Here is a 23,380-nt window from a genome sequence, read left to right as displayed (position 1 = left end):
TATATATTTATGAAACACCAGCTTTACTGGACAGGAATTTAATGTTATTTTAAATTTCTATCCAACCCATTTACTTGTTTACTAGTTCACCTCTCATTGAGAACAAAGGTGAAATGACCAAGTTCTCAGAGTCAGTTATTTAAAAGGCTGGTTCCATCATGTATTTAATCCAATAACATGTCAAAGTGTTCCATAGTGTTTAAAGGTCATTTCATGTACGGTGTGAGAAAAATGTCTTTTTGGACATAATACCATTGGCTCCTAGAAATCCTAACCTGAGATGTGAAGATTGACCTAGTCAGTCAAATCAATAGAAAAACTTTTTATTTATTTTTTATTTTTTTAAGTAGTAGACAATGGTAGTGTAGTGGTTACGAATCGGGCTGCAAACCGCAAGGTCAGCAGTTCGAAACTACCACCTGATCCGCGGGAGAAAGATGAGGCTTTCTGCTCCCATAAAGATTTACTGCCTTGGAAACCCTGTACAGGGTCACTATGAGTCAGAACTGACTCCACGGCACATAACAACAAAAACAACAGACACCAATTATTTTTTAAAGCAAAATGCACAACTACCCATGGAAACAGATACCAGAGGAGGGAACATCTTTGTATCATGTGAGGTTTTAAATGGTCAAGGCTTCAGTTCCAAATTTTGTTTAAAGACTTTCAATAACAAAATAATTTTTGATCACAATCATCTAACATTTTCCACTGAGTCACCCACTCCTCCCTCCTGAGCAGGCAAAAAGCATTTTGGGCAGCGTCTATTTTACCTTGAAATTGTTTCTTTTAAAGTAACTCAAGCCTGACCTTATTTAGTTTATCAAATAAGGTCATCACCATAGCTAAAGTACTATCAGAGAAATCGCATGACAGCATGCCAGAACAATTCTATAAATCGTCTAAAGGGAGCACCTAAGCATTACTTCCACTCTGCTTTCTTCTGTGTTTCTTCACTCAGAGTTAGAAGCTAAGAGAGAGATAGAATGAAGTAATGGGCGTGTGGATCACAGAACCTGATAAATCCATAATGATGCCACTTACTATCTGATTGGACTCCTGGGGCAATGCTGTAGGATTAGCACTAAACTGCAAACCAGAAGGTCGGCAGTTCAAACCTATCAGCTACTCTTCGAAAACCCTATACAAGGTCACTATGAATTGGAACCAACTTGATGGTACTTAACAAGAGCAACAACAATTATCAGAGTAAAAAGCATGATGACTCTGTAAGATAAACACTGGACTATGAACCACAAGATTGGCAGTTTGAGCCCACCAATTGTTCCTCAGGAGAAGGATAGGGCTCTCTGCTCTGGCAAAGATTTGTTGTTGTTGTTAATTGCTGTTGAGACAGTTCTGACTCAGAGTAACTCTGTATAAGGTTTCCAAGGAGCAGGTGATGGGCATGATCTTGTGGTTCACAGTCCAGTGCTGATTCTATAGCACAACTATATAGGGTCACTATGAAAGGTACTCACTCAATGGCACTTAACAACAACTATCTTACTAAACTCTGGAACATGCTGAAATAAGTTTCTGAATTTCATTATTCTCCTTTGTGAAACAAAACTACTAATCTTTTCATTGCAAGAGTATTTTGAGGTATATGTTGCTGTTTTTTAAGCACCATTGATTTGGTTCCAACCCATAACAACCCCGTGTAGTGTTTCTGAGGAATAGCTGGTGGGTTTGAAGCACCGACCTTGAAGTTAGAAGTCCAGTGCTTATCCTAAAGTGCCATACCAGGACTCACAATAAATATTCTTCACTTTACTTTGCTGTGAAAAGAGGAAAATAGACACTTTCAGCTTTACCGATCACATGTCTTTAACTGAGCAGTATTAGTATATCAGTATTTAACAAGGTCAGCATCCCCAGGGATGTGGGGTATGTTGGGATTACTATAGGGTGAAAGATGGTAGGATTTTCTTTCATGAATAAAATTATATACATGGTGGGCCTTCCTGAAATTTGAGAAGCTTAGTGTAAATTCAGAGACTTTAAAACATTAACATATCTGCATTACATGAGGACTCACAGTATACTCTGAATTTCATAGGAACTAAAACTAATATAAATACATTAATGTCTATACATGTTGTAGTTAATGCCATTGAGTTGGTTCCAACCTATAGCAACACTATATAGGGTTTCTGAGGTGTGGCTGGTGGCTTTGAACTACTGACCTTGTGGTTTGAACTACTGACCTGGTAGTCCCAGCATTTGTCCTACAGTACTACACCAGAATTCATTTGTTGTTGTTGTTGTTGTTAAGTGCCACTGAGTTGGTTTCAACTCATAGCAACCCTGTTTAGGGCTTCTGAGGAGTGGCTGGTGAGCTTGAACCACCGACCTTGAGACTGTAATTGACTTTGCAGTCCAGCACCACACCAGGACTATAGGATTTACACACACACACACACACACACACACACACACACATATATATATATATATATATATTCGTTATTGTTGTGACGTGCCGACGAGTCAGTTCTGACTCATGGCGACCCTGTATAGGGTTTCTGAGGAGTACTTGATGAGTTTCAACCTCTGACCTTAGGGTTCAAATCAACCTTGAGGTGAAGCACTTGTCCTACAGCGCCACACCAGGACTGCATATATAGTTAGTTGTTGTTGTTGTTGTTAAGTACCGTGGAGTCGGTTCCGACTCATAGTGACCCTGCACAAAGTTTCCAAGGCTATAAATCTTTGCGGGAGCAGAACACCTCATATTTTTCCTGCGGAACAGCTGGTAGTTTTAAACTGCTGACCTTGAGGTTAGCAGCCCAATTCTTAACCACTATGCTACCAGAGCTCCTTATATATAGTTAGTAGGATAGATATATTTAGTAGGCACAGTGACAGCAGCAATAGGCTCAAACGTAGCAACAATTATGAGGTTGGTGCAGGACTGGGCGGTGTTTGGCTCTGTTGTGCTACTCGATGGCACCTAACAACAACAACAGTATATATATATATATACATACATACATACATACATACATACATACATACATACAGTCCTGGTCACTATGAGTCAGAACCCATTCAGCGGCACTTAACTACAGCAAAAACCAAGAGGGAGTTCCTGGGTGATGCAAACATTTAAACACACAACTATTAACCGAAAGGTTGGTGGTTCAAACTCACACAGAGACATCTCAGATGAGAAGCCTGGCCATCTGCTTCTGAAAGTTCACAATCTTAAAAACTTTATGGAGTAGTTCTACTGTGCACACAAGGAGACACCATAAGTTGAATCGTACATCAGAACTGACTAGATTGTAACTAACAACAATAGTGAACTTCAAACACTGGAACACTGTATTAATTCATACTTGAGTTTGAGCTTTTGCTTCTTTTGAAGACTGTAATTTTCAGTTTGACTTTGCTCATATTCTTTCAAATGTGGAAAAATTCCATTTGAATTGAATCATTAGTAGCCCATGTTACTCTCATTATTGTACGATCATGATATATGCTGTGTTTTATTTATACTATAGTCATTTTTTAAATTCTAAGTAGCATTAGTTCAATTTGAGTACATTATTCATTTTACCAAATAAAACTGAGTGGTTATAGATACAGCAAAATTGAGGAGGTGTCAGTAAGCTGTTCAGATAGGTATGTTTTGCTCTCTATTACTAACAACACATAACAGACATAAAGTTTAATGCCTAATGTTACACCTGATACTCACTATGGAGCCCTCATGTGGAACTGTAAGATAAACACTGTAGGCTAACCAAAAGGTCGGCAGTTCAAACCTATCTTGTAGTCCTTGCAAACCCTATACAGTGTCACTATGAGTAGGAAACTACTTGATGGCACACATCATCAACATACTCATTATACATGACTTCTATTTGGTTTTGATAGAGATGATAAATGCATTATTTCAGACCTTTCTTTTGCTTTATGTATCTAAGAAAACATGGGTTTATAACTGCATATGGAGCTGAGTTAGGCAATGGGAGAAGCAGAAAGGAAGTGTATATTAGGCTTAGAAGGAGAAGAGATTTGAAACTCTGTCATTTCAACATCTGTGACACAGGACTAACTCTATAACAATCTACTCTATTCACAAATATTTCTCTCAAAAACAGGCCTTAAATGCTTTAGGTAATTTCCTTAGTGGGCAGTGACTTTAAATGAGTTTTATCAACATTGTGTGTGTGTGTATGTGTGTGTGTGTGTGTGTGAAAAAGAGAGACTAAACAATAATAATTCAATTTCTGTGAGTGAAAGGACCCGTCAAAAAACAAACCCAAACTCACAGTCATAGACTTGATTCTTACTCATGAGAACCCTGTAGTATAGAGTAGAACTGTTCAAGGGGGGGGTTTAAGACTGTAAATAGACAGTCTCATCTTTCTTCTGTGGAATGGCTGATAAATTTGAACTGTTGGCCTTGTGATTAGCTTAACCTATTATGCCACCAGGTCTCCTTGAAAGGAACCCAGAATGGGCAAATTCATGTTGAGAGAAACAAAGCAATATTGATCAAGTGAATGACTTTCATGGAGAAATAGGAAGGTAATAGTAAGAAGACCTCTGAAGACACTAAAAATTTGGTGGAAAATGGGTGAGTGGAGTTGGTATAAAAAAAAGTGGCATGTGCAACTCCATTTAAGTGATACCTTTTAGAAAAATTCTCAACTGAGAAAAGACTAGACTTGAAGAGCTATAGAGTCACAAACTGACCAGGAAATGGTTGCAAAGCACATTAGGGAGCGATTTCAATATTGGGAGAGAACTAAATGAAGGGACAGAGGTTGGCATTATTTAGTGACATACACACACACAACATACATTTCACTCAATATCTACATAGATAGAATATTGAAATAATATATTCTTATCTTATAATTTTTCTTCAAGGTAAGTATTATCAAATTTATGTTGCAATTGTAAAAAAAAAAAAAAAAAAGACTTGGAATGTTCGATAGCTTGCTATTGGTCAAGCAAAAAGCACAGATGGACTGACATGCACATCTATTGATGACTCGTCTTGTTTTTCATATGGTCACAACAACAGGAAAGATATATTTGAATCAATAAGTGAGACAGGTACAGAATTGTTCATTGTTCCAAGGTCTTAATTTTGGAACTGACTAGAACCCATCTCTCCCTCCCTCTGTTTAAACTAAAGGTATCAGGAGAGGAGTAGAAATTATATTTAAAAATTCTTTTGCGTGTCGCCAGGAACCCCTCCCCAATACACATTAATTTCTATTTATTTTAAAATAATAATATAGCTCAAAATGCACTTGTCAAATAAGAGACTGCATCTACTTAACTAATAGTGCATTACATACTTAGCAATAGGCTATATATGGCATGACTTTGGAGACATTGGTAAGACATCCTTTCAAAGAAATCCCTTCTCCATTCTCCTTCCTAGGGCTTACAATTCCACAATGATACGTGATACATGTATCTTCTCTTAGAATTCAAATACTCTAGAAATTGCATCTACAGTGATGAATATCTTATTGTAAATTACTTTTGTCACAATGTTTTCCAGGAAACTGTTTGCCATCTCTTGGAAAGAGCATTTGATAATGAAGATATGGGAATAATGAGATAGGACTGTGGGGGAAAAAAGAGGTTAGGATGATCAAGACTTTGCCAGTCTGTTCATGGCACATCCTGTTATATCACATCACAATAGGACATTGTGGGGGAAGTGACTTCTAACTGATGATGTTGTATTTGTAAATTCAACAAGGTTACAATTTTCCAAGTAGTCAGTTACATGAAAGTACAAATGATGATTGAACCCTGAAGGAACAGTGATTACATCTGCTGCCTAGACTGTGGTATTTCACCTTCATACCTAATGCTGCTACTTTATCTTGCATGAATAATATGATATCTTGGCCTGCCACTCTCTGCATAAGATTTCTTATACTAAAGGGGCAAAACAGCAATTTTCAATCTAATCCATTTTACAAATTTGACAGTGACATCAAAGAGCAGGAAGTTGTCTGTGAGTAATAACACTACTCGTTTGTCTGAATGTCAAACCTAAACCTCATCAACTTACATAGAATGTGTCAGTCCAGAAGAGGGTTCAGTTCAGCCAGAGAGGAAGTTAGTGTTAATCAGTCTTGAGCAAAATAGCTGCCAGTATCTTGAGAGCACAGAACTTTGAGGAAATCTTCCTTCTTAAAATGAATAGAATTGGCCATTTCAGCACTTTGGGCTGTGGACAGTGTTCTTTTCCTTGAAATTATGAAATAAAGTAACCTTGCTGCAAAGGTGTTTCCTTCTTGAGACTAAAGCTCCCCAGGCTAGCAAACATGTACTTCTAGACAATGCAAATTGGATGTCAATACTATGCATCACAGGTCTGTGCAAAGCCAATATGACACAATAGCAAAGTCATTTTACCACAGAAATTAAGCCTGAAATAAAATTATGGAAAATAGTTACAGTTTACAGCTATTCCTTTGAAGAAAAAAAAAGGTCACATTTCTACTGCATACAATCAGGCTCTTCATTGAGAGGCTTGCTGATGGAGAGAATGGCAGTACAATTAACCCCTCATGGTAATTTGTTGGCAGTGGACTTGGATGCAGAGGATAACATAGAGCACATTAAATATACGTGCAGGGAACTAGAACCAGAGAATTTATTCTATCTCTTGAGTAGAATAACAATGGGGAATTCTGGGTTTGAGGTCAGAATAGATGTATATGAATCTGAATCATATCCCTTAATAAGTCATTTTCTCCAAGTCTTGTTTCTTCTTCTGTAAAATGTGGGTGATTATGAATTTTAAGTGAGAGATTGTTTGAAAAAGGATCTGGGGCACAGTAGATACTCAAAAGATGTTTAGTTTTGATCATCTACTTGTCATTAAGTTTTTGCATGATGCAGTAATATGTTATTATGGGAGTGGCCATGTGTCTTAATGGGTGGCAAGAAGTAGTAAAGCAAGAAAAGCATTATTGTTTACAATCTTATATTTATAATTGAATGTCCTAAGCCTATGCATTTCCACCTTCATTCACTTTGCTGCATCCCAAAAAGATTCTCTCCCTGATGTTTAACTTTTAAAGGAAATCAATAAAATGAAAATATTTCGTGTGAAAATAATACAGAAAGAGGCAACTAAAGATCCCAAAGGGTTCTTACTTCTTTCATCAAATAACATTCCACTAACTCAAGAATTCCTCTCAGTCACACCTAATCAGGTGCTCTGCCTGCTGAATTGGTAAAAGACTTGGATATTTCCTACCCAAACCTGCTTACTTGAGAAGAGAAGGTAAAATTAGGCTCCTGCTGAAAGCCTTGTAAGTCATATAATCATCCATCCTTTGCTTTTGATTTCAAAGTCCCTCCAGCCTATCTCACCTCACTCACCTTCCATATTACTGAAAATCTTTTTCTAGCATCTTTTTCTAGCATCCTTCATCCCTTGTCTTGATCTTTTTCTTTTCCCGCTGTCATTTTTAGCAAAGACTTCTCCCACACTGCCCTCTACATTCCAAACCCTCCCACTTCCCATTCAGCGAGGTACACGCTCTTTCCATTCACAATTCATTTTAAGTCTTTCCTCCCTTCCAAACCTCCCTTTCTTTAAGTGCATTCTTCTCCAGTACTAATAGCCACTTTCACCACAGCTGAAGCGTAAGTCTCTCAACCTTCAGAAATTGTGTAGAGATGGGGCAGGAGCGAGGAAATCTAGGTTTGTATATAAACCTAGGCAGGGATAAATAAAGAGTTCAGTATTAAGCATGAAAAATCAGTTCATAAAATTATTTCCCGAGTCTGGCATCTATTATGCTCTTGGGGCTGGGGGTAGGGATAGGGGAGACTGAATGGATGAAAGAATGAATAAATGGATGAATGGATGGATGGATCGAGGTATGAATGATTGCGATCTCTTTGCTACTTTTCTCAGATGCCCCTCCTTCTTGCTGCCAGCATGGTTCCTGTTTAATTCAGCATCAGTGCTTGAATGAACATCCGTGCTTTACCTCTGTCTCCACTCCCTGCTCCTTCATTACCACCTTTTTGATGGAAACCAAAGGGAACTCTACCTATCACAAATATCACAAATCCTTTGTGACTCCAACAGCCAAAGAGATGTTGCTCCTTCCAAGCTCGGCTTTGCATCCTACAAGCTTTTGTTGTTCCCTAGCCCCACTGAAATACCCAGTCACATTACACAAAAACATGACTAATATCTCCATATTCAGCAAAATCCACCTGGAGACCCTGGTCATTGCCCTGCTGCAGGTGCCTGTGACAAAGGTGCCGGCAAAGGAAACGTGGTTTCCCTCTTTTTTCTGCAGGAAAAGGGATAAGCATTCCAAAGCTCGGTCCTGGTTCATAAAATTAGAAAACTTTTTTCTCCTTTTCAAAAACAGAAAACCCCACCCCGAGAGCAGCGACTTCTTTGTTTACATCCCAAAGGGAGGAAAGGGGCTTCAGCCTTTGCGCCTGGGGGCGGAAGGGAGGTGACAGCCTTTTGGAGGGCTGCCCAGGATGAGACTCACCCAGGACATTCCCAATGAGAGCCAAAACGAACACAACGATGTACCCGACGATCAAGACCCACTCATATTCTTTCGGGTGTAGGTATTCCCTCCACAGGTACCGCAAGAATTCCTCGTCGTCATAGTCAGTGGGATTTAAAAAGGGCTGTTGAGTTTCATTCAGTTCCGACGCAGATGACCAGTTGCGACGAGGAGGGGATTCCTCCAGTTTGGTGCCGGACATCACGGGCTTGGGTCCGGTTCCACTCAGTGCTGCAAGCTCTTCTTCCCTTGCCCCATGAGCACTGAAGATTTGCGGTGGGAAAGGCTGCGAGGAGAAGCGAGAAGGAGCTCCAGAGCAGAAAATGACGTGAAAAGTTATTGAGCCAATGCCTCCGGAGGGCAACTTCTGCTGCGGCTTTGCTGTCTTTGCAGGTGATTTTGCACCGGGAAGGGAGACGACTGAGGGACTAGGGACCGGTCACTGGAGGCTGCAGCAATGACACCCGGAGGAGAAACTACCTTGGGCTCAGCTCAAGCCCAATTGCTCCTCATTCCAACACTGAATACGCTGCAACCCACAGCCTCTTCCAGCGCCCAGGGAGAACTGAAGCTGAAGGGAAAGGGTAAAAAGAGAACAAGAGTGTATGAGAGAGACAGAGGGATGAAAGCAAAGAGAAAGTGAGAGAAATGAAAAAGAAAGTAAAGAAAAATATTCTCATTTGTTTCTATGTAAATTCAATCTCCTCTTTCTTACTGATTCTCATTTCCCACATGCAGTTTTTGTAAACCATACACAGACATGTGTTGGTCTGTGGACATGACCAGCATGTCAACGCATGGTTAATATAGCATTTCTTGGTGTGTTTGCCATTGTAATGCAAATATAAAACTAATGTGTTCCTCAAGCAGGACAGATGCAAAAGTCATTTCAGTTGACTTTGCTAATTTTGCACTTGCTAAATCTTCACCCTCATGCCTTCAAATTGGGGGATGGACCCACTATTTAATTAAAGAATATTTTTAGCTGGAACTTGCATTTGCAACCGCAAGTGCCATAGGAAATATAAGACCAAATCTTTGAAGGACCCTAAGGGTTATCAGGAGCCCTAATGATGCAATGGTTAAATATTCATTGGCTAACCAAAAGGTCAGGGTCGCTATGGGTCAGAACCAACTCGACGGCACTTAACAACAACAACAACCAAAAGGTCAGCAGATGACTTGCTTAAGTTGGCACGAGCTCTATATCACACAGCAACAAGGGTCATAAATGTCATCATAGTGAATCTTATCAAGCAAAAGAGAGCAGCCACGTAGCAAGCAACACTAAACCACTTCTTAGATGTAGTGGTATAAGCAAAAACTCTCTTTCTGGTGAATACATCACACTGCATTTTGGTCTTTAAAGTTTACAAAATATTTTCATATGCATTATTTCAAAACCTCTGGTGGTGATGGTGTGTCATCGAGTCAGTTCCAACTCATAGCGACCCTGTACAGGGTTTCCGAGGCTGTCAATCTTTACAGGAGCAGAAAGCCTCATCTTTCTCCCGCGGAACAGCTGGTAGTTTAGAACTGCTGACCTTGAGGTTAGTAGCCTGACTTGTAATCACTATGCTACCAGAGCTTCTTTCAAAATCTCTGGGGGTTAACTATTATCATTCCCATTTTATAGATGAGAAAACTATGCCTGGAGAAATTAAGTGATTTACGAAAGGCCAAGTAATTGTGGTTGGATTCCATCAACTTGACTTAGATTAATAGAGATTCCAGATGTTTAAAACTGTCCCATATGATTTTCTTGACTATAAACTTCCTTCCACAGAGCTACTGGTTGGGTTTGAACTACCAGCCCTTTCATTAGCAATGAGAAGTTTAACAATTTTGACACCAGGGCTCCTTGGGATTAATTTTGGCACAACCATACAATTCTTCTGATCTCAAACCAGTGTTCCTTTTATTCTACAAATGTCATAATTCATAAGAAATAATACTGCATTTTTCTATCTGCACTATTTCAATTTCTCCTATTTAAACTAATGGCAGAACTCGGTAGTTAATTTTCAACAATTATTTACTGAGTCTTCCTATTTACTGTTGGTGGTGGTTATGTGCCGTGGAGTCAGTTCCGACTCATAGCGACCCTGTACAGGGTTTACTCTAGGTAGCATGATTTAAACCAGTTGCTGCTATCATAAATTTTACATTCTGTGAGGATAGAGAGGTAACAAGCAAATACACAAGAAAATCATCGATAAGGTATAAGTACTAGGATGAAAGCAAACAGGGTGAAGTGATGGTGAGTGGAGAATTCCAAAGTCCACCTTGGATTGGATAGTCAGAAGAGGTTTCTGGGAAGAAGTGGCATATAAACAGAAGATCTGAGTGATATATTTGTACATATTAATTGAATTTTGTTAACTTGAGGTTTAAAGAGATCTTCCTTACAAGCCGAGATGGTGAGACATCGTTTTGTTTATTTTGGATGTGTTGTCAGGAAAGCTCAATCCCTGGAAATGGACATCATACTTGGTAAAGTGTACAGGGTCAGTGAAAAAGAGGAAGACCCTTAGCAGTGGCTGTGACAACAGGCTTGAACATGACAATTGCGAAGACAGACTAGGATTGGGCAATGTCTCATTCTGTAGTACATAGAGTCTCAATTAGATGGAACAGACTCAATGTTACTTAACAATAACACACACTGATTCTTTCATCGAAAATATTAGCCATTTCTCCAGACCACTTGTCACCAGTAAATTTGATAACCAATATTCTGTGGTTTCATTCAAGTTCATTTATACATACCTGCTAACTTTTTCTTGTGGTATAATGTTTCCCTCTTATTTATTAATATCAGTATTTTTCTCTTCTTTCAGAAGTTGTTTTGAAAAGGGCTTTTGTTTTTCAAAATGAGATAGATTCGATATAAATTCATTGTTGTTATTAAGTGCTGTGAAGTTCATTTTGACTTATAAAGGTTTCTGAGGAGCAGCTGGTGAGTTTTTAAAGGGTTCTTTGGAGTGCTTAGCATTCCAGTTCTTATCCTACAGAGCCACACCAAGAGTCCATAAATTCATTACTTTTGCAAATTCCTTTTCATTGACAAACCATAAATATGGACCCAGTCTGCTATTTGAGAAGCAAGCAGTACCATTAGCTTTAATTTTGTGGATTTTTACTTGTCCATACTTCAATGTGTTCTTTTAAATGTATAATATTTACTAAATATTTTTTACTAAAGTATCCATTTACTTTTTTTTACTAAAGGTATACATCATGAAAAAATAAGACTATTTCAAAGAGTTTGTTTTAATTTCTGCTTCATATTGTGACAAACCTAGATTTATCTTGATCCTACAATTATTCAATTTCTTTCTATCCATGATTTATCAGGGCTTTCTTTTAAATATGTGCTACTCCACTGGTAAAAGCCCCACTCCAAACTTCAAATCATTTATTTTCTCTTTTGCAGGCACATTAGAGAATTAAAATATTGCTGCAATATTTTTTTATTTAATCTCTTTTCTTAGATATTTTGATACCTTTTAGGGATTTCAAAAGAAATTTTAGTTCTTACCTGTCATTATTCTCTTCAGTTAAAAATATTTTTGCTGAAAGAGTCAAAAGGAGGCAACATAGCATCACATGACAGTAATCAAAGTTCAGATTTGCTGAGTGATAATTTTGAGGTGATTATAAAGATTAAATTATTTGATATTTCTCAAGAGCTTCGAACAGTATCTTATGCATAGAAAGTTACTTGAAAATATTCATTACGATTTAAAAATATAAGTTCTCTTGGTGTAAATATTTTTATTACACATGTTATTGATGGGTCCTAAATATTCACTCATATTTTTAAAAGAAATATAGCTCACAATATTTTGACCAATTCTGTTTAACTACTCAATTTTATTTTTTCTGTCACTTCTATTTTCACTCTTCTTCTAACTCTTTTATTAACACTCTTCTGAATATGAGGATAAATAAAAAAGTATTGCTACAAAATTTTACAAAGCTTTATTTAGTAAACAAAAATATCAAAATATGAAGTTATTGTTTCTTAACCTATCCTCCATCTAGAATTATATATTTCTGAAGGCAGTGCTTCCACTTCTCTAACTCTTCCCTGAAGAATTCTATGCCCTTCAATTATTTTTCCTGTTAAGTGCCATCAAATAGGTTCCTACTCATAGCAATCCTATGCACAACAGAATGAAACACTGCCCTGTCCAGCACAATCCTCACAATTGTTGTTATACTGGAGCTCATTGCTGCTGCCCTTGTGTCAATCTGTCTTGTTGGAGGTCTTCCTCTTTTTTTGCTGACCCTCAATTTTACCAAGCCTGATATGCTTTTCCAGAGACTGGTCCCTCCTGATAATATGTCTGAAGCATGAGAAATGAAGTCTCACCATCCTTACCTCCCAAGAGTATTCTGGCTATATCTATTCCAAGATGTCATAGAAAAATTTTTCTTGGTGCAACTTTGCTGTCCTTTTGTCATCAAAGTTGATTTAAATTTTCTTAACACTTCTTCCTACTAAGGCTCCATGATTGTTTCATGTCCTTCAAGATACCTTATCAAGATTACTCTTTTGGAATCCAAAACAAAAGAAAACAAACAAAAACAAACTCTTGCCATAACGATTCTGAACTGACCTCTCTACTTTGAAAGAGAAGGCATTCCAGGCAAAGAGAAAAGCATGTCAGGAAGATTTGAGAGTAGGAAAAGAATTGGAGGATACGGGCAAAAGAAATTCAGACATCTGGAATAATCTTTACAGTGATGTGAAGAATAGATGAGAGAATGGTGGAACTAAAGATGAAGGGACTTGATAGGAGACTTATTTAATAATTCTGTTAACATTCTGTGGATGTTGGGATTGACTGGGATTAGGTATTGCTAAAAAAGTTAGATGACTGAACAGACATCATATAGCCATCTAGTTTATTCTAAGATTGATTATATGGAAATGTGATGTGTGAAGATTAATTCTGTATTTTTATGTGAACTTGAAAAAATGACCCAGTATATCCCCATAGAAGTCATTGTTTAGTCATTGTTCTTTGGATGATATTGGTAAATCCAAAGGTTTTTCCATGGCTCTGATTCATTCCATAATATCATCTTCATTAGCTTTTATCTTGCTTAAAAATGGATTGAACTAGCTGTTCTTCTAACAAACTGAATCAAAAACTGACTGAAGCCAAGATGTTCACTTAACATTGAAAATGCAGAACCATGTGAGATCCCAGCTTCCATAGTCATCTCATCAATGGTAATTTCATGGTCTTCTTCCACCAGATTCTGGACTTCAGCCACAGTTTCTTCATTTGTTGAGGTTTCCTTCTCTTAGCTCGTCTTTGAAATCTCTGGACTTACCTTAAAATATTAATCTTTTAAAAGAGTATTATTTTATGTGGGGTAGCATTTGATTCAAAGCTTCAATGAATTGAGAAGATGTCAATATGAGTTTTGTTAAAAAAATTTACATTAGCAGTGACCTCAAAATAATTTTTTCCATAATACAATAAGTATACCTTTTTATTTAAAGTTACTCTAATGAGACTAAGACAAGCATATTACTGAGATAACGTGTATGCAACCATCCACTGATTACAGAAATATGTTTAGACATGTCTTGATTATAATAACTCCCTGTATATATGAACTGGAACCCTAGTGACTATACTTTTTGACTTACCCTTAGATGGTTAAAAAAAAAATGGGGCTGGGGATAAATCAGAAAAAAACAAAAACAGTTCTCTCTCTCTCTCTCTCTCTCTCACTCTCTCTTTCTCAGTGGTTGTAATAAACTTTAAGGAGATCTCAGAATGAGCTGTTCCAGATTTTCTTTTCATATTTACTTTATTATTCCTGATTTTGATGAAAGACCATCCTTTTTGAGGACCTATACTAACGTCCTAAATTAATATAAATAAATATTTACTGAGCAACTACCATGTTCCTATGAGTTTAGGTAGGAACTGGGAGCACAAAAATCAATCATACATAGTCCAGTCTCAGTGATCTGCTTCTTATGAATTGTAAGTGTTATGCTTACAGAATAGCTTGGTTTCTAGAGTAGAAAGTTGTACAAAGTGTCATGAAAGCATGAAAGAACACCTAATTCAGCTTTGAGTAATCCAGAATCATTGATTGTGTCAAGGAAATGGTCATTATTGAGCTGATCTTGAAGAAGAAAAAAGGAGCTAGGCAGTGGTAGTTAAGGAAGAGGAGACATTTCAGGCAGAGGGAACAGTACATTATAAAGACTTTGGTGCAGGTGAGCATATGGATAAAGGAAGTTCAGATTTTTAGAATAATCTTTGTAGTCATGTGAAGAACAGATGAGAGAATGCTGGGACTAAAGACAAGGCAGCTAGGTAGAAGACTCATTTAATGATTGTGTTAACAGAGGAAGGTTGTGGATATGGGGATTGATTGGGTTTAGGTAGTACTAAAAATTAAGAGGCTGAATTGACATCATGCAGAATGCAGACAACTTGTTGATTCTATGTAGATTGACTATATGAAAATATTATATGTGAAGTCGATTTCTGTATATTTAGAAAAAAACAAGGAAGAGAACAGAGAGGTGTCCCACTGTTGACATTCTGACATTTTAAATAAAGCCGTTTTCCTTATATCCTATCATATGAAAAGAAAACTAAGTCTGAACACTCTCAGTAAGGACTATATTGAGCTTAAATAGTCCCAAAATAAATACATTGATTTTGCAGGACGTTATCTGACTTCTTTAGGCTTCAAGCCCACATTTCCTTACAGTATGGCCTTCAGTTAAATCCTTATAGAGAAATCTCTGAATCACAGATAAGCTAGAAATTAATTCTTCAGAGAAAAAAGGAAGGAGTGACCTTGTGCTAGCACATACACGTACACTACTATTAGGAACTAACTCTAGAATGGGATAAAAGACACCACACCTAACAGGAAAGTCATTTGTCTCAATCTACCAGAATGCACTCTGTCACTCTGTCCCTTTTTTCCTCCCAGGTTTCTTTCTACACTCTCCCTCTTCCAATGATGTCTCATATCAGACAAAATTCTCTCAGTTTTGTTTCACCTCCTAAGCTTCATTATTAAGTCTGAAAATTTCCCTCATGGTTTTTGCAGTCAACAACTATGTGTAAAGCTCCCAGTATGTTCTTATCCTATGATGTGCATAGGCAGCACTGATCTTTCCTTATTCCATTTTTGTCTTATGGAAAGTATAGAGGAGAAATCCAATAATTTTAATTCAGGAAAACAAATGTCTTTAGTTGTACATATAAGAAATCTGTAAGAGAAAGTACAAGGGATACTTACTCCATCAAAGAAAGGTGAAGCAAGCTATGTGGATTAGATATGTATACTGAGAACTGAAGGTGAGAGAGGAAGTTGGTGCCAGATGCAAGTAAGTGACTTGTTTGTGAGACAATGCTAAGAATAGTCATCACTCACAGAGTGCTTACAGGAGCCAGGCTCCATGCCAAGAACATTACATGCTTTAACTCAATTGATCCTCACAACAATTCTGGGAGGCACATATTATGCATTCTTCTTCCAATTTTACAGATGAAGAAATTGAAGCACAGAGTGGTTCAAAAACTTGTCCAAGGTCACACAGCTAGATAGTGGCAGAGTTATTGAGCAGAGCTGTACATTTTGATTACTGAATTGTGCCTTTTGTCATTACTCTATTTTGCTTCCACAGCAAAGAACCAAGAATAGTTCAAGTGAGGTACTGTAGGATAAACACTGGACTGCTAACCACAAGATGAGTGCTTCAAGCCCACCAGCTTCTTCTCAGAAACCCTATATGGGGTCACTATGAATTGGAACTGATTCAATGCCACTTAAAAACAACAGGAAGCTAAAAAAAAAAAAAAAATGAATATATATTCCTGAGTGTTTTTGTGTACATCTGCCCCACGTACCCACCCCTCAAAAAAAAAAAAAAAAAAAAAAAAAAAACGAAAAAGAAAAAAAAGTTGTCTAATTGATTTCAACTCATGGAGACTCCATGTGTGTCGGGGTAGAACTGTGTTCCATAGAGTTTTCAATGGCTAATTTTTCAGAAGTCTACTTCCAGCTCTCTCTTTCAAGATACCTCGGGGTATCCAGATTTGAACTTCTAACTATTTAGTTAGCAGGCAAACACATGAACTGTGTTCACCACTCAGTTATATTTACTTAATTTATAAAAATATTATTGCACGGTTTTGATCCTTACAAAACAATTTTATAAAATTTATATAAATTTCATAAATTCAAAATGTTCCAAACTTCAGCACGATGGCGGACTAGGCATACCCACTATATGGATCCTCTACAACAAAGATATGAAAGACAAAATGAAACAGATACGGATGAAAATTCTGGGATCCTGAACTTCAGAGGAAAGGTTAGAGCAGTGGATTGAGTGCCTGCTGGGAGAAGAAGTTGAGCGGAGACAGTGAGAGAGGGAGACGGACTGGTGAACAGTTGACTAGATGTGAAGAGACCATATTGTGAGCAGCTTTGGTAACAGAAGGTGATCGGGCTGAGCAGATTCACACAGGAGATGGTAAAAGTGTGATACCTTCTTTTTTCTAATGCTTCCTTGGTGGTTAGAGGTGTGCCAGCTCCCACCTCATCCACCCTCAGCTCAGCCCCTGCTCTCTGGAAGTTTGCAGCCATGTGATTGATAGCCATATCAGACAGATGACATCTCTCCCAGAGCAAATCACTCTTTTACTATTTCCCCCCCAGGCATAAGTGCTTATATTTCTCTGTGCTTTACACATAAGTTCAAAATTAGTGTCTAATTCATCTTTGTCCTGGTGTGACCTGTAGGATAAACACTGACTTATAACAGCAAGATCAGCAGTTCAAACCAATCAGTCACTCCTTGGGAACCCTATACAAGGTTGCTATGCATTAGAACCGACTTGCTGGCACTTAACAACAACAGTAATTTATCTTTGTAAACTTGGGAATTAACATGTCACTTTGCCTGAAGCTATTGATCAATCACTAATTGTTGACCAGTCCTAAGCTGAATTGAAGTTGAGATTTCTTTTTCAAAAAGTGAATATTTTGTTTAAAATAGCACATATATGCCATCTTGGTTTACATATAACCATGAAAACTCACAGATGTAAGCAAATGGTTGCCTATTACTAAAATCTTTAGAATGGAAAAGACTTAGAGATTGTTTGTCTAATGTGCTATTCTACTAATTCACTACTTTTTATTATCTAAGCTCTTGTTTCAAATTTCAATAACAAATAGTGAAAATGAAAAAAAAAAAAAAAAAACACAAGAAACTGGTGAATAGAGTTGGCTCACTACACTCCTGGAACACAGAATGCAATTTCTCAGGTACTTGTTCCTACAGGTTCCTGTCTTGCCCATTACCCTCAGTCACCCTGAAGTGTGGCCTCTGATGTAAAAGAGTGTAAGCTCAATATAAAGGCCCCTGGTGGTGCAACTGGTAAGCACTAGGCTGCTCACTGAAAACTTAGTTGTTCAAATCTACCCAGCAGCTCCTCATGAGGACAGACCTTGCCACCTTCTCCCATAAACATTCTATGATGGTTACCAGAGGTGGGAGGGACGAGAGAGTTAGTCAAAGAGCAGAGTGCAGAAGCATGCTAACTTCGGTAGTGGGGAAAGCAGTTAAAAAGAAAAGGAAGGAAAAAAAAAGTAATAAAAAGAGGAAATGCTTTCTTAATTATTTTTTCTTTTTATCTTTCATGTACTAGAAGGGAAACAATCAATGTATACTTATTTTCTCAACATTCCCAAACCATTGGGAACATTCCTGCAAATAAAAAAGGAAAGAAGAAGGAAAAAAGGCAAAAAAAGAAAGGAGAGAAAGGAGAAAAAAATATATTTGGAAACAGATAGTAGTGATGGTGTGCAACATGGGGGGTGCGGTTGGTGTGACTAGGTTGTATATGCAAAACTGGTTTAATTGGCAAATGTTGTATATATACAGCTACAATAAAAATAAATAAGTGAAAAGAAAAAGTATGTACAATTTATGCCATTAAAAAGAATTCTGAAAAGGCAAAATGATTGTAAAAAAAACAATATTCATGGCTGTTCAGTCAATTTCGACTCATAAAGACCTTATAAAAGAGAGTAGAACTCCCTGTAGTTTATATAAGACTATAAATTCTTATGAGCCTGCCTCATTTTTCTCCTGTGGACTTGCTGGTGGATTTAATTGCCTGACCTTTCAGTTATCAGTGAAATACTTTAATCACTGTATCACTAGGGGTCCTCTCATAAAGATTATTGTTGCTGTTGTTGCATGCCGTCGAGTTCCAACCCATAGCAGCTTCCAAGGAGTAGCTGGTAACTTTGAATGGCCAACCATGCAGTTCAAACCGTCTTTGCATTCCAGTGCATTAACCCACAGAGCCATACCAGTACTTCCTCATAAAGATTACACACCAGAAAATCCTATGGGGCAATTCTCTGCTCTGTCACATTGGGTTAGTATGAAGTGAAAATGGACTCAATTAGACCTAGCAACAATAAATTCAACACCCACATCTCCAAATGCCATTGTCACTTTTGCCTTCAGAGATGAGTGCCACTTGGTCAAGGACTACTATACTGCTAGCTTTGGCTTGGTAACCTTTTGTTGAAGATTTTTCATCTATATTTATAAAGGAAATTTGTTTGTAATTTTCTGTTCTTTTGATGGCTTTGGCCTTGCAGAGGGAATCTGGTTTTAATTCCAGTTTTACTCTTCGCTAGCTGTTTGAAGCTGTCGTGGTCACTTGATAATTTAGTTTTTATTTCTAATTTTTGGATTAATAATAGTTCCATACAAATTCTTTTAGGATTAAACAAGATTATTCTGTGTGCTTTGTAAACTATTAAGCACAATATTTATATCAAGTTATAAAAAAAATTAATGTATAATGAAGGAGTAATAGAAACAAGTTGTTGTTGTTGTGTGCCATGGAGTCGTTTCCGATTCATAACGACCCTGTACAGGGTTTCTGAGGCGGAAAATCTTTACGGGAGCAGAAAGCCTCCTCTTTCTCCCACAGAACAGCTGGTAGTTTAGAAATGCTGACCTTGAGGTTAACAGCCCTATTTGTAACCACTACGCTACCATAGCTCCTTAATAGAAACAAGTGGAGGGATGGAATTAGAAACAGCTGACCCTTTAATAGGATTGTTAGTATTTCATTTTTCTTGATTGCATTAAAACACTAAAAAACAAGTCAGAATCACGGCAATTGCACTACAAATCAGCATCAATAGTAATAATGATATATTATAAATACTGAATATACTGAATAGAGTCCTGCTGTGGCACTGTGGGTTAATGTGCTGGACTGCAAGGTCAGTTTGATCTGCAAGGTTGGCGGTTCAAGCTTACCAGGCGCCCCTCGGAATGCCTATGCAGGGTCACTATGGATCAGAAGCAACTTGACGGCACTTAACAAAGACAACAATATTTACTGAGTGTATACTTTGTATATTCACTTGATTCGTTAATATACTGACTTATATTAATTTACTTCATCCTCACCACAACTCTGTGATAGGGATACTCTTATTAATGCCCATTTTCTGAGTATGGTATTTGAAGTTGGGATAACTTTTCCAACTTAAAAGAGAGAGAAAACCAGTGATTCTGTGACAGAGTAATAGTCACAAATTTAGTCATTTGTCACTCCCATGCAGCAATTTCTCTCATGTTAGGTGGTGGTGGTGGTGGTGTGCCTTTGAGTCATTTCCGACTCACAGGAATACTTTACAGGTTTCAGAGGCTGTAAAATCATGTTTAGGTAGATAAGATGAATCCATTTTCTCAAACTTTTTTCAAAACTATATGCATTTTTTCTTGTTAAAAAAGGTTTAAATTGATATAAGATGAATACACTATTTTTTCTGTGACCTTAAAAATTTATTTCTTTACAATTCTTTCATAATGACTAACTGAATTAAAGGTGCTCTGGTAGCGTAGTGGTTACGAATTGCACTGCTAACCTCAGGGTCAGCAGTTTGAAACTACCAACTGTTCCACGGGAGAAAGATAAGGCTTTCTGCTCCCGTAAAGATTCACAGCCTCGGAAACCCCGTACAGAGTCGCTATGAGTTGGAACCAACTACACGGCACATAACAACAACAAAAATGAATTAACGTTATGCACATTAGAAATGTCTAAAACCATGTTTAAAAACCACCAACCCACACAGCACTCCAGTGAGTAGTTTTCAGGCATTGGCAATTCAGTCAAGTGCTGGTGAAATTAAACACTGTACGGTTATAAAAATGTTTAATAAAAATGGCTGAATATTTTTCTGTATAATAAAAACAAAGCCAGTAGGATAAGCACTGAACTACTAACTACAAGGTCAGTGGTTCAAATCCACAATTCAATCCTTGGAAACCCTACACATGTTCGCAACAAGTTGGAACCGACTCAATAGCACTTAACTACAACTAGTCATGATATAATTTGAGGTTGATTTTGACATCCTTTGTAGTCTTTTGTATTAAAATATGAAATAATATTTATATACAAATTTGTCCAAATTCTTATATCTCTGTTCACTAACTAGGTTTGTTGTTGTTGTTGTTGTTATGTGCCGTGGAGTCGGTTCGGACTCATAGCGACCCTGTACAGGGTTTCCGAGGCTGGAAATCTTTACGGGAGCAGAAAGCCTCATCTTTCTCCTGCGGAACAGCTGGTAGTTTCGAACTGTTGACCTTGCGGCTCACAGCCCGATTTGTAACCACTATATGATTTTTTTTTTAAATACTAGACTTTGAAATTTAATAGATGCAAATGCAAAACCAATAAAGGAAATGCATTATAATGTGGTGATAAAACCATAGATAAACTTACTTAATTTTAAAATATGACATTGTAGATGTGTGGTATGATCAATGTGTTGCTTGTTGGTGTGAAGTGTCGTCGAGTCTGTTCTGACTAATGTGTTGTTGTTAAGTGTCTTTGAGTCAGGGCTCCCAAGGAGAAGCTGGTAGGTTTGAACTATGGACCTTGTGGTTCACAGTCCAGTGCTTGTCCTACAGGGCCACACATGGAGTCCTTTCCAAAGAGGGACTGGTGGATTTGAACTGCTGACCTTGCAGTTAAAACTGAACTTGCAGTCCAGAGCTTATCCAACAGGGCTGCATCAGGACTCAGAATGTGTTACTAAGAGAATGTAGGTGTATTGATCATCAATTCTGGGGACTGTATTCTGAACACTGAAGCTGACCTGCAGGAGACATCATGACACATGATGTCCCTCAGTGCCACTATCAAAAACACAGGTTTTGATTGGATTATAATCACTGTTTTGTGTGTGTGTGTGTCTTACAAAAGACATTTGTTGTTGTTGTTAAGTGCCATTGAGTCGATTCTGCCCCATAGTGACCCTGTATAGGGTTTTCAAGGAGCAGATGGTGAGCTTGAACCTTGCAGTTCAAACGACTTTGCAGTCTGATGCCTTAGCCCACAGCACCACACCAGGACTTTACTTAGAACCAAGTTTAGTGGTTTACTTTAATATAGCACTAAAATCATTTATCCCTATCTAAAGTTCTAAATAATTTCCAATCAGAAGTGCTGGAAGTCTAGTATATTTGACATTATTAAAAATAATGTACTGTAAACATTCTATAAGTCTCCAAATAATTTTATAGAAATAAGTAAAAATATATAGAGAAATTTAAGATGGATCACTCTTTCCATTTTAAATAATTTTAAGTCCATGTTGAACATTCAAAGAAAAATTTGAATTTTCTAAATGGATGATACATTAATATGCTATCGATGTAAGAATAATGACTGGCACATTTTATTTAAAACCTGTGTGTTAAGGGTTTCCCTTTAATTTCTAATATCTTGTGTGTTTGTGGATAGTATGTTTGGCTTCCTCAATATGTTTTGATACATCCTCATTTGACCTTTTTTTGCATTCATACTTGATGAAAAGAAGAGACAGAAAGTACAGCTAGAATTAATCATAATAGCAATTTCCCCACCTTATTTTCTACCCACAGTTGCATTCACTTATACTTGTTGGTGAGACCCTGAAATAGTGGGCACATCTGCGCTCTCTCAGAGAAAAGCCCCACTGTGTAATATTACAGCCTGTTGGGTGCCCACATTGGTCTAAATATTAAATGCATTGATGACCTCATTTGAAATATAGAAGCAATTATGGGCAGATAGATTTTGGACTCTTAGCATTTAAGTGGTTTATTTTTTCCTTCAAATGAAATCTGTATTTTGCTTAGAGAAAATAGAGCAGAACTTTAGAAGAATAACAAACAAAAATTACAGGAAACAAAGATTTAAAGGTCTCTGTAATAGGGAAGTTTCCTTGTTTTTTTTTTTAATAGGACTTTTGGCTATGGTCATATTAGAGTAATCAAATAGATAATAGTCTCAAAGTCATAATTACTCATGCAAATGTTTTTGAAACATAAATATGAAGGTGAGTCAAAAACCATCACTATAAAATCATTGTTGTTGTTAAGTGCCACAGAGTCAGTTCCCACCCATAGGGACCCTGCATAGGGTTTCCAAGGAGCAGCTGGTAAGCTTGAACCGCCAACCTTGTGGTTCAAACTGACTTTGCAGTCCTGCACATGGACAGTTATTAAACAAAAAATATTAAAATGTGAAGCTATAGTTTCTCAACATATCCTCCTTCTATGTCAATATACTTAGAAAGGCAGTATTTCTCTCTCTCTAGTCCTTCCCCTAATTATTTCAAGATGAAAGAAATGGTGAAAAAATTCAAGCCTTGAGTTGTAATATTGAAAGAATCTATGGGCACAGTGGAATCCTGGTGTGACACTGTAAGATAAGCAATGAACTGCTAACTACAGGATCAGTAGT

The 23,380-nt window shown here is 37.4% G+C and overlaps 1 protein-coding gene across 2 annotated transcripts in view; it reads right to left on the bottom strand.

Moving 5' to 3' along the window:
- HCRTR2 (hypocretin (orexin) receptor 2) overlaps nt 1-9,116 on the bottom strand; it is a 159,896-nt gene extending 150,780 nt beyond the window's left edge. For both annotated transcript variants that reach the window (XM_006835726.1, XM_006835727.1), the window contains exon 1: nt 8,520-9,116. In XM_006835726.1, coding sequence (XP_006835789.1) covers nt 8,520-8,742 — 223 coding nt within the window. In that variant the 5' untranslated portion in view covers nt 8,743-9,116. The remainder of the gene's footprint in view (nt 1-8,519) is intronic.
- Between the last annotated feature and the right edge of the window lie 14,264 nt (nt 9,117-23,380).

Source organism: Chrysochloris asiatica, unplaced genomic scaffold, assembly GCF_000296735.1.
Source record: "Chrysochloris asiatica unplaced genomic scaffold, ChrAsi1.0 scaffold00019, whole genome shotgun sequence".
NCBI lineage: Eukaryota > Metazoa > Chordata > Mammalia > Afrosoricida > Chrysochloridae > Chrysochloris > Chrysochloris asiatica.
This window is presented reverse-complemented; position numbering and strand designations above follow the sequence as displayed.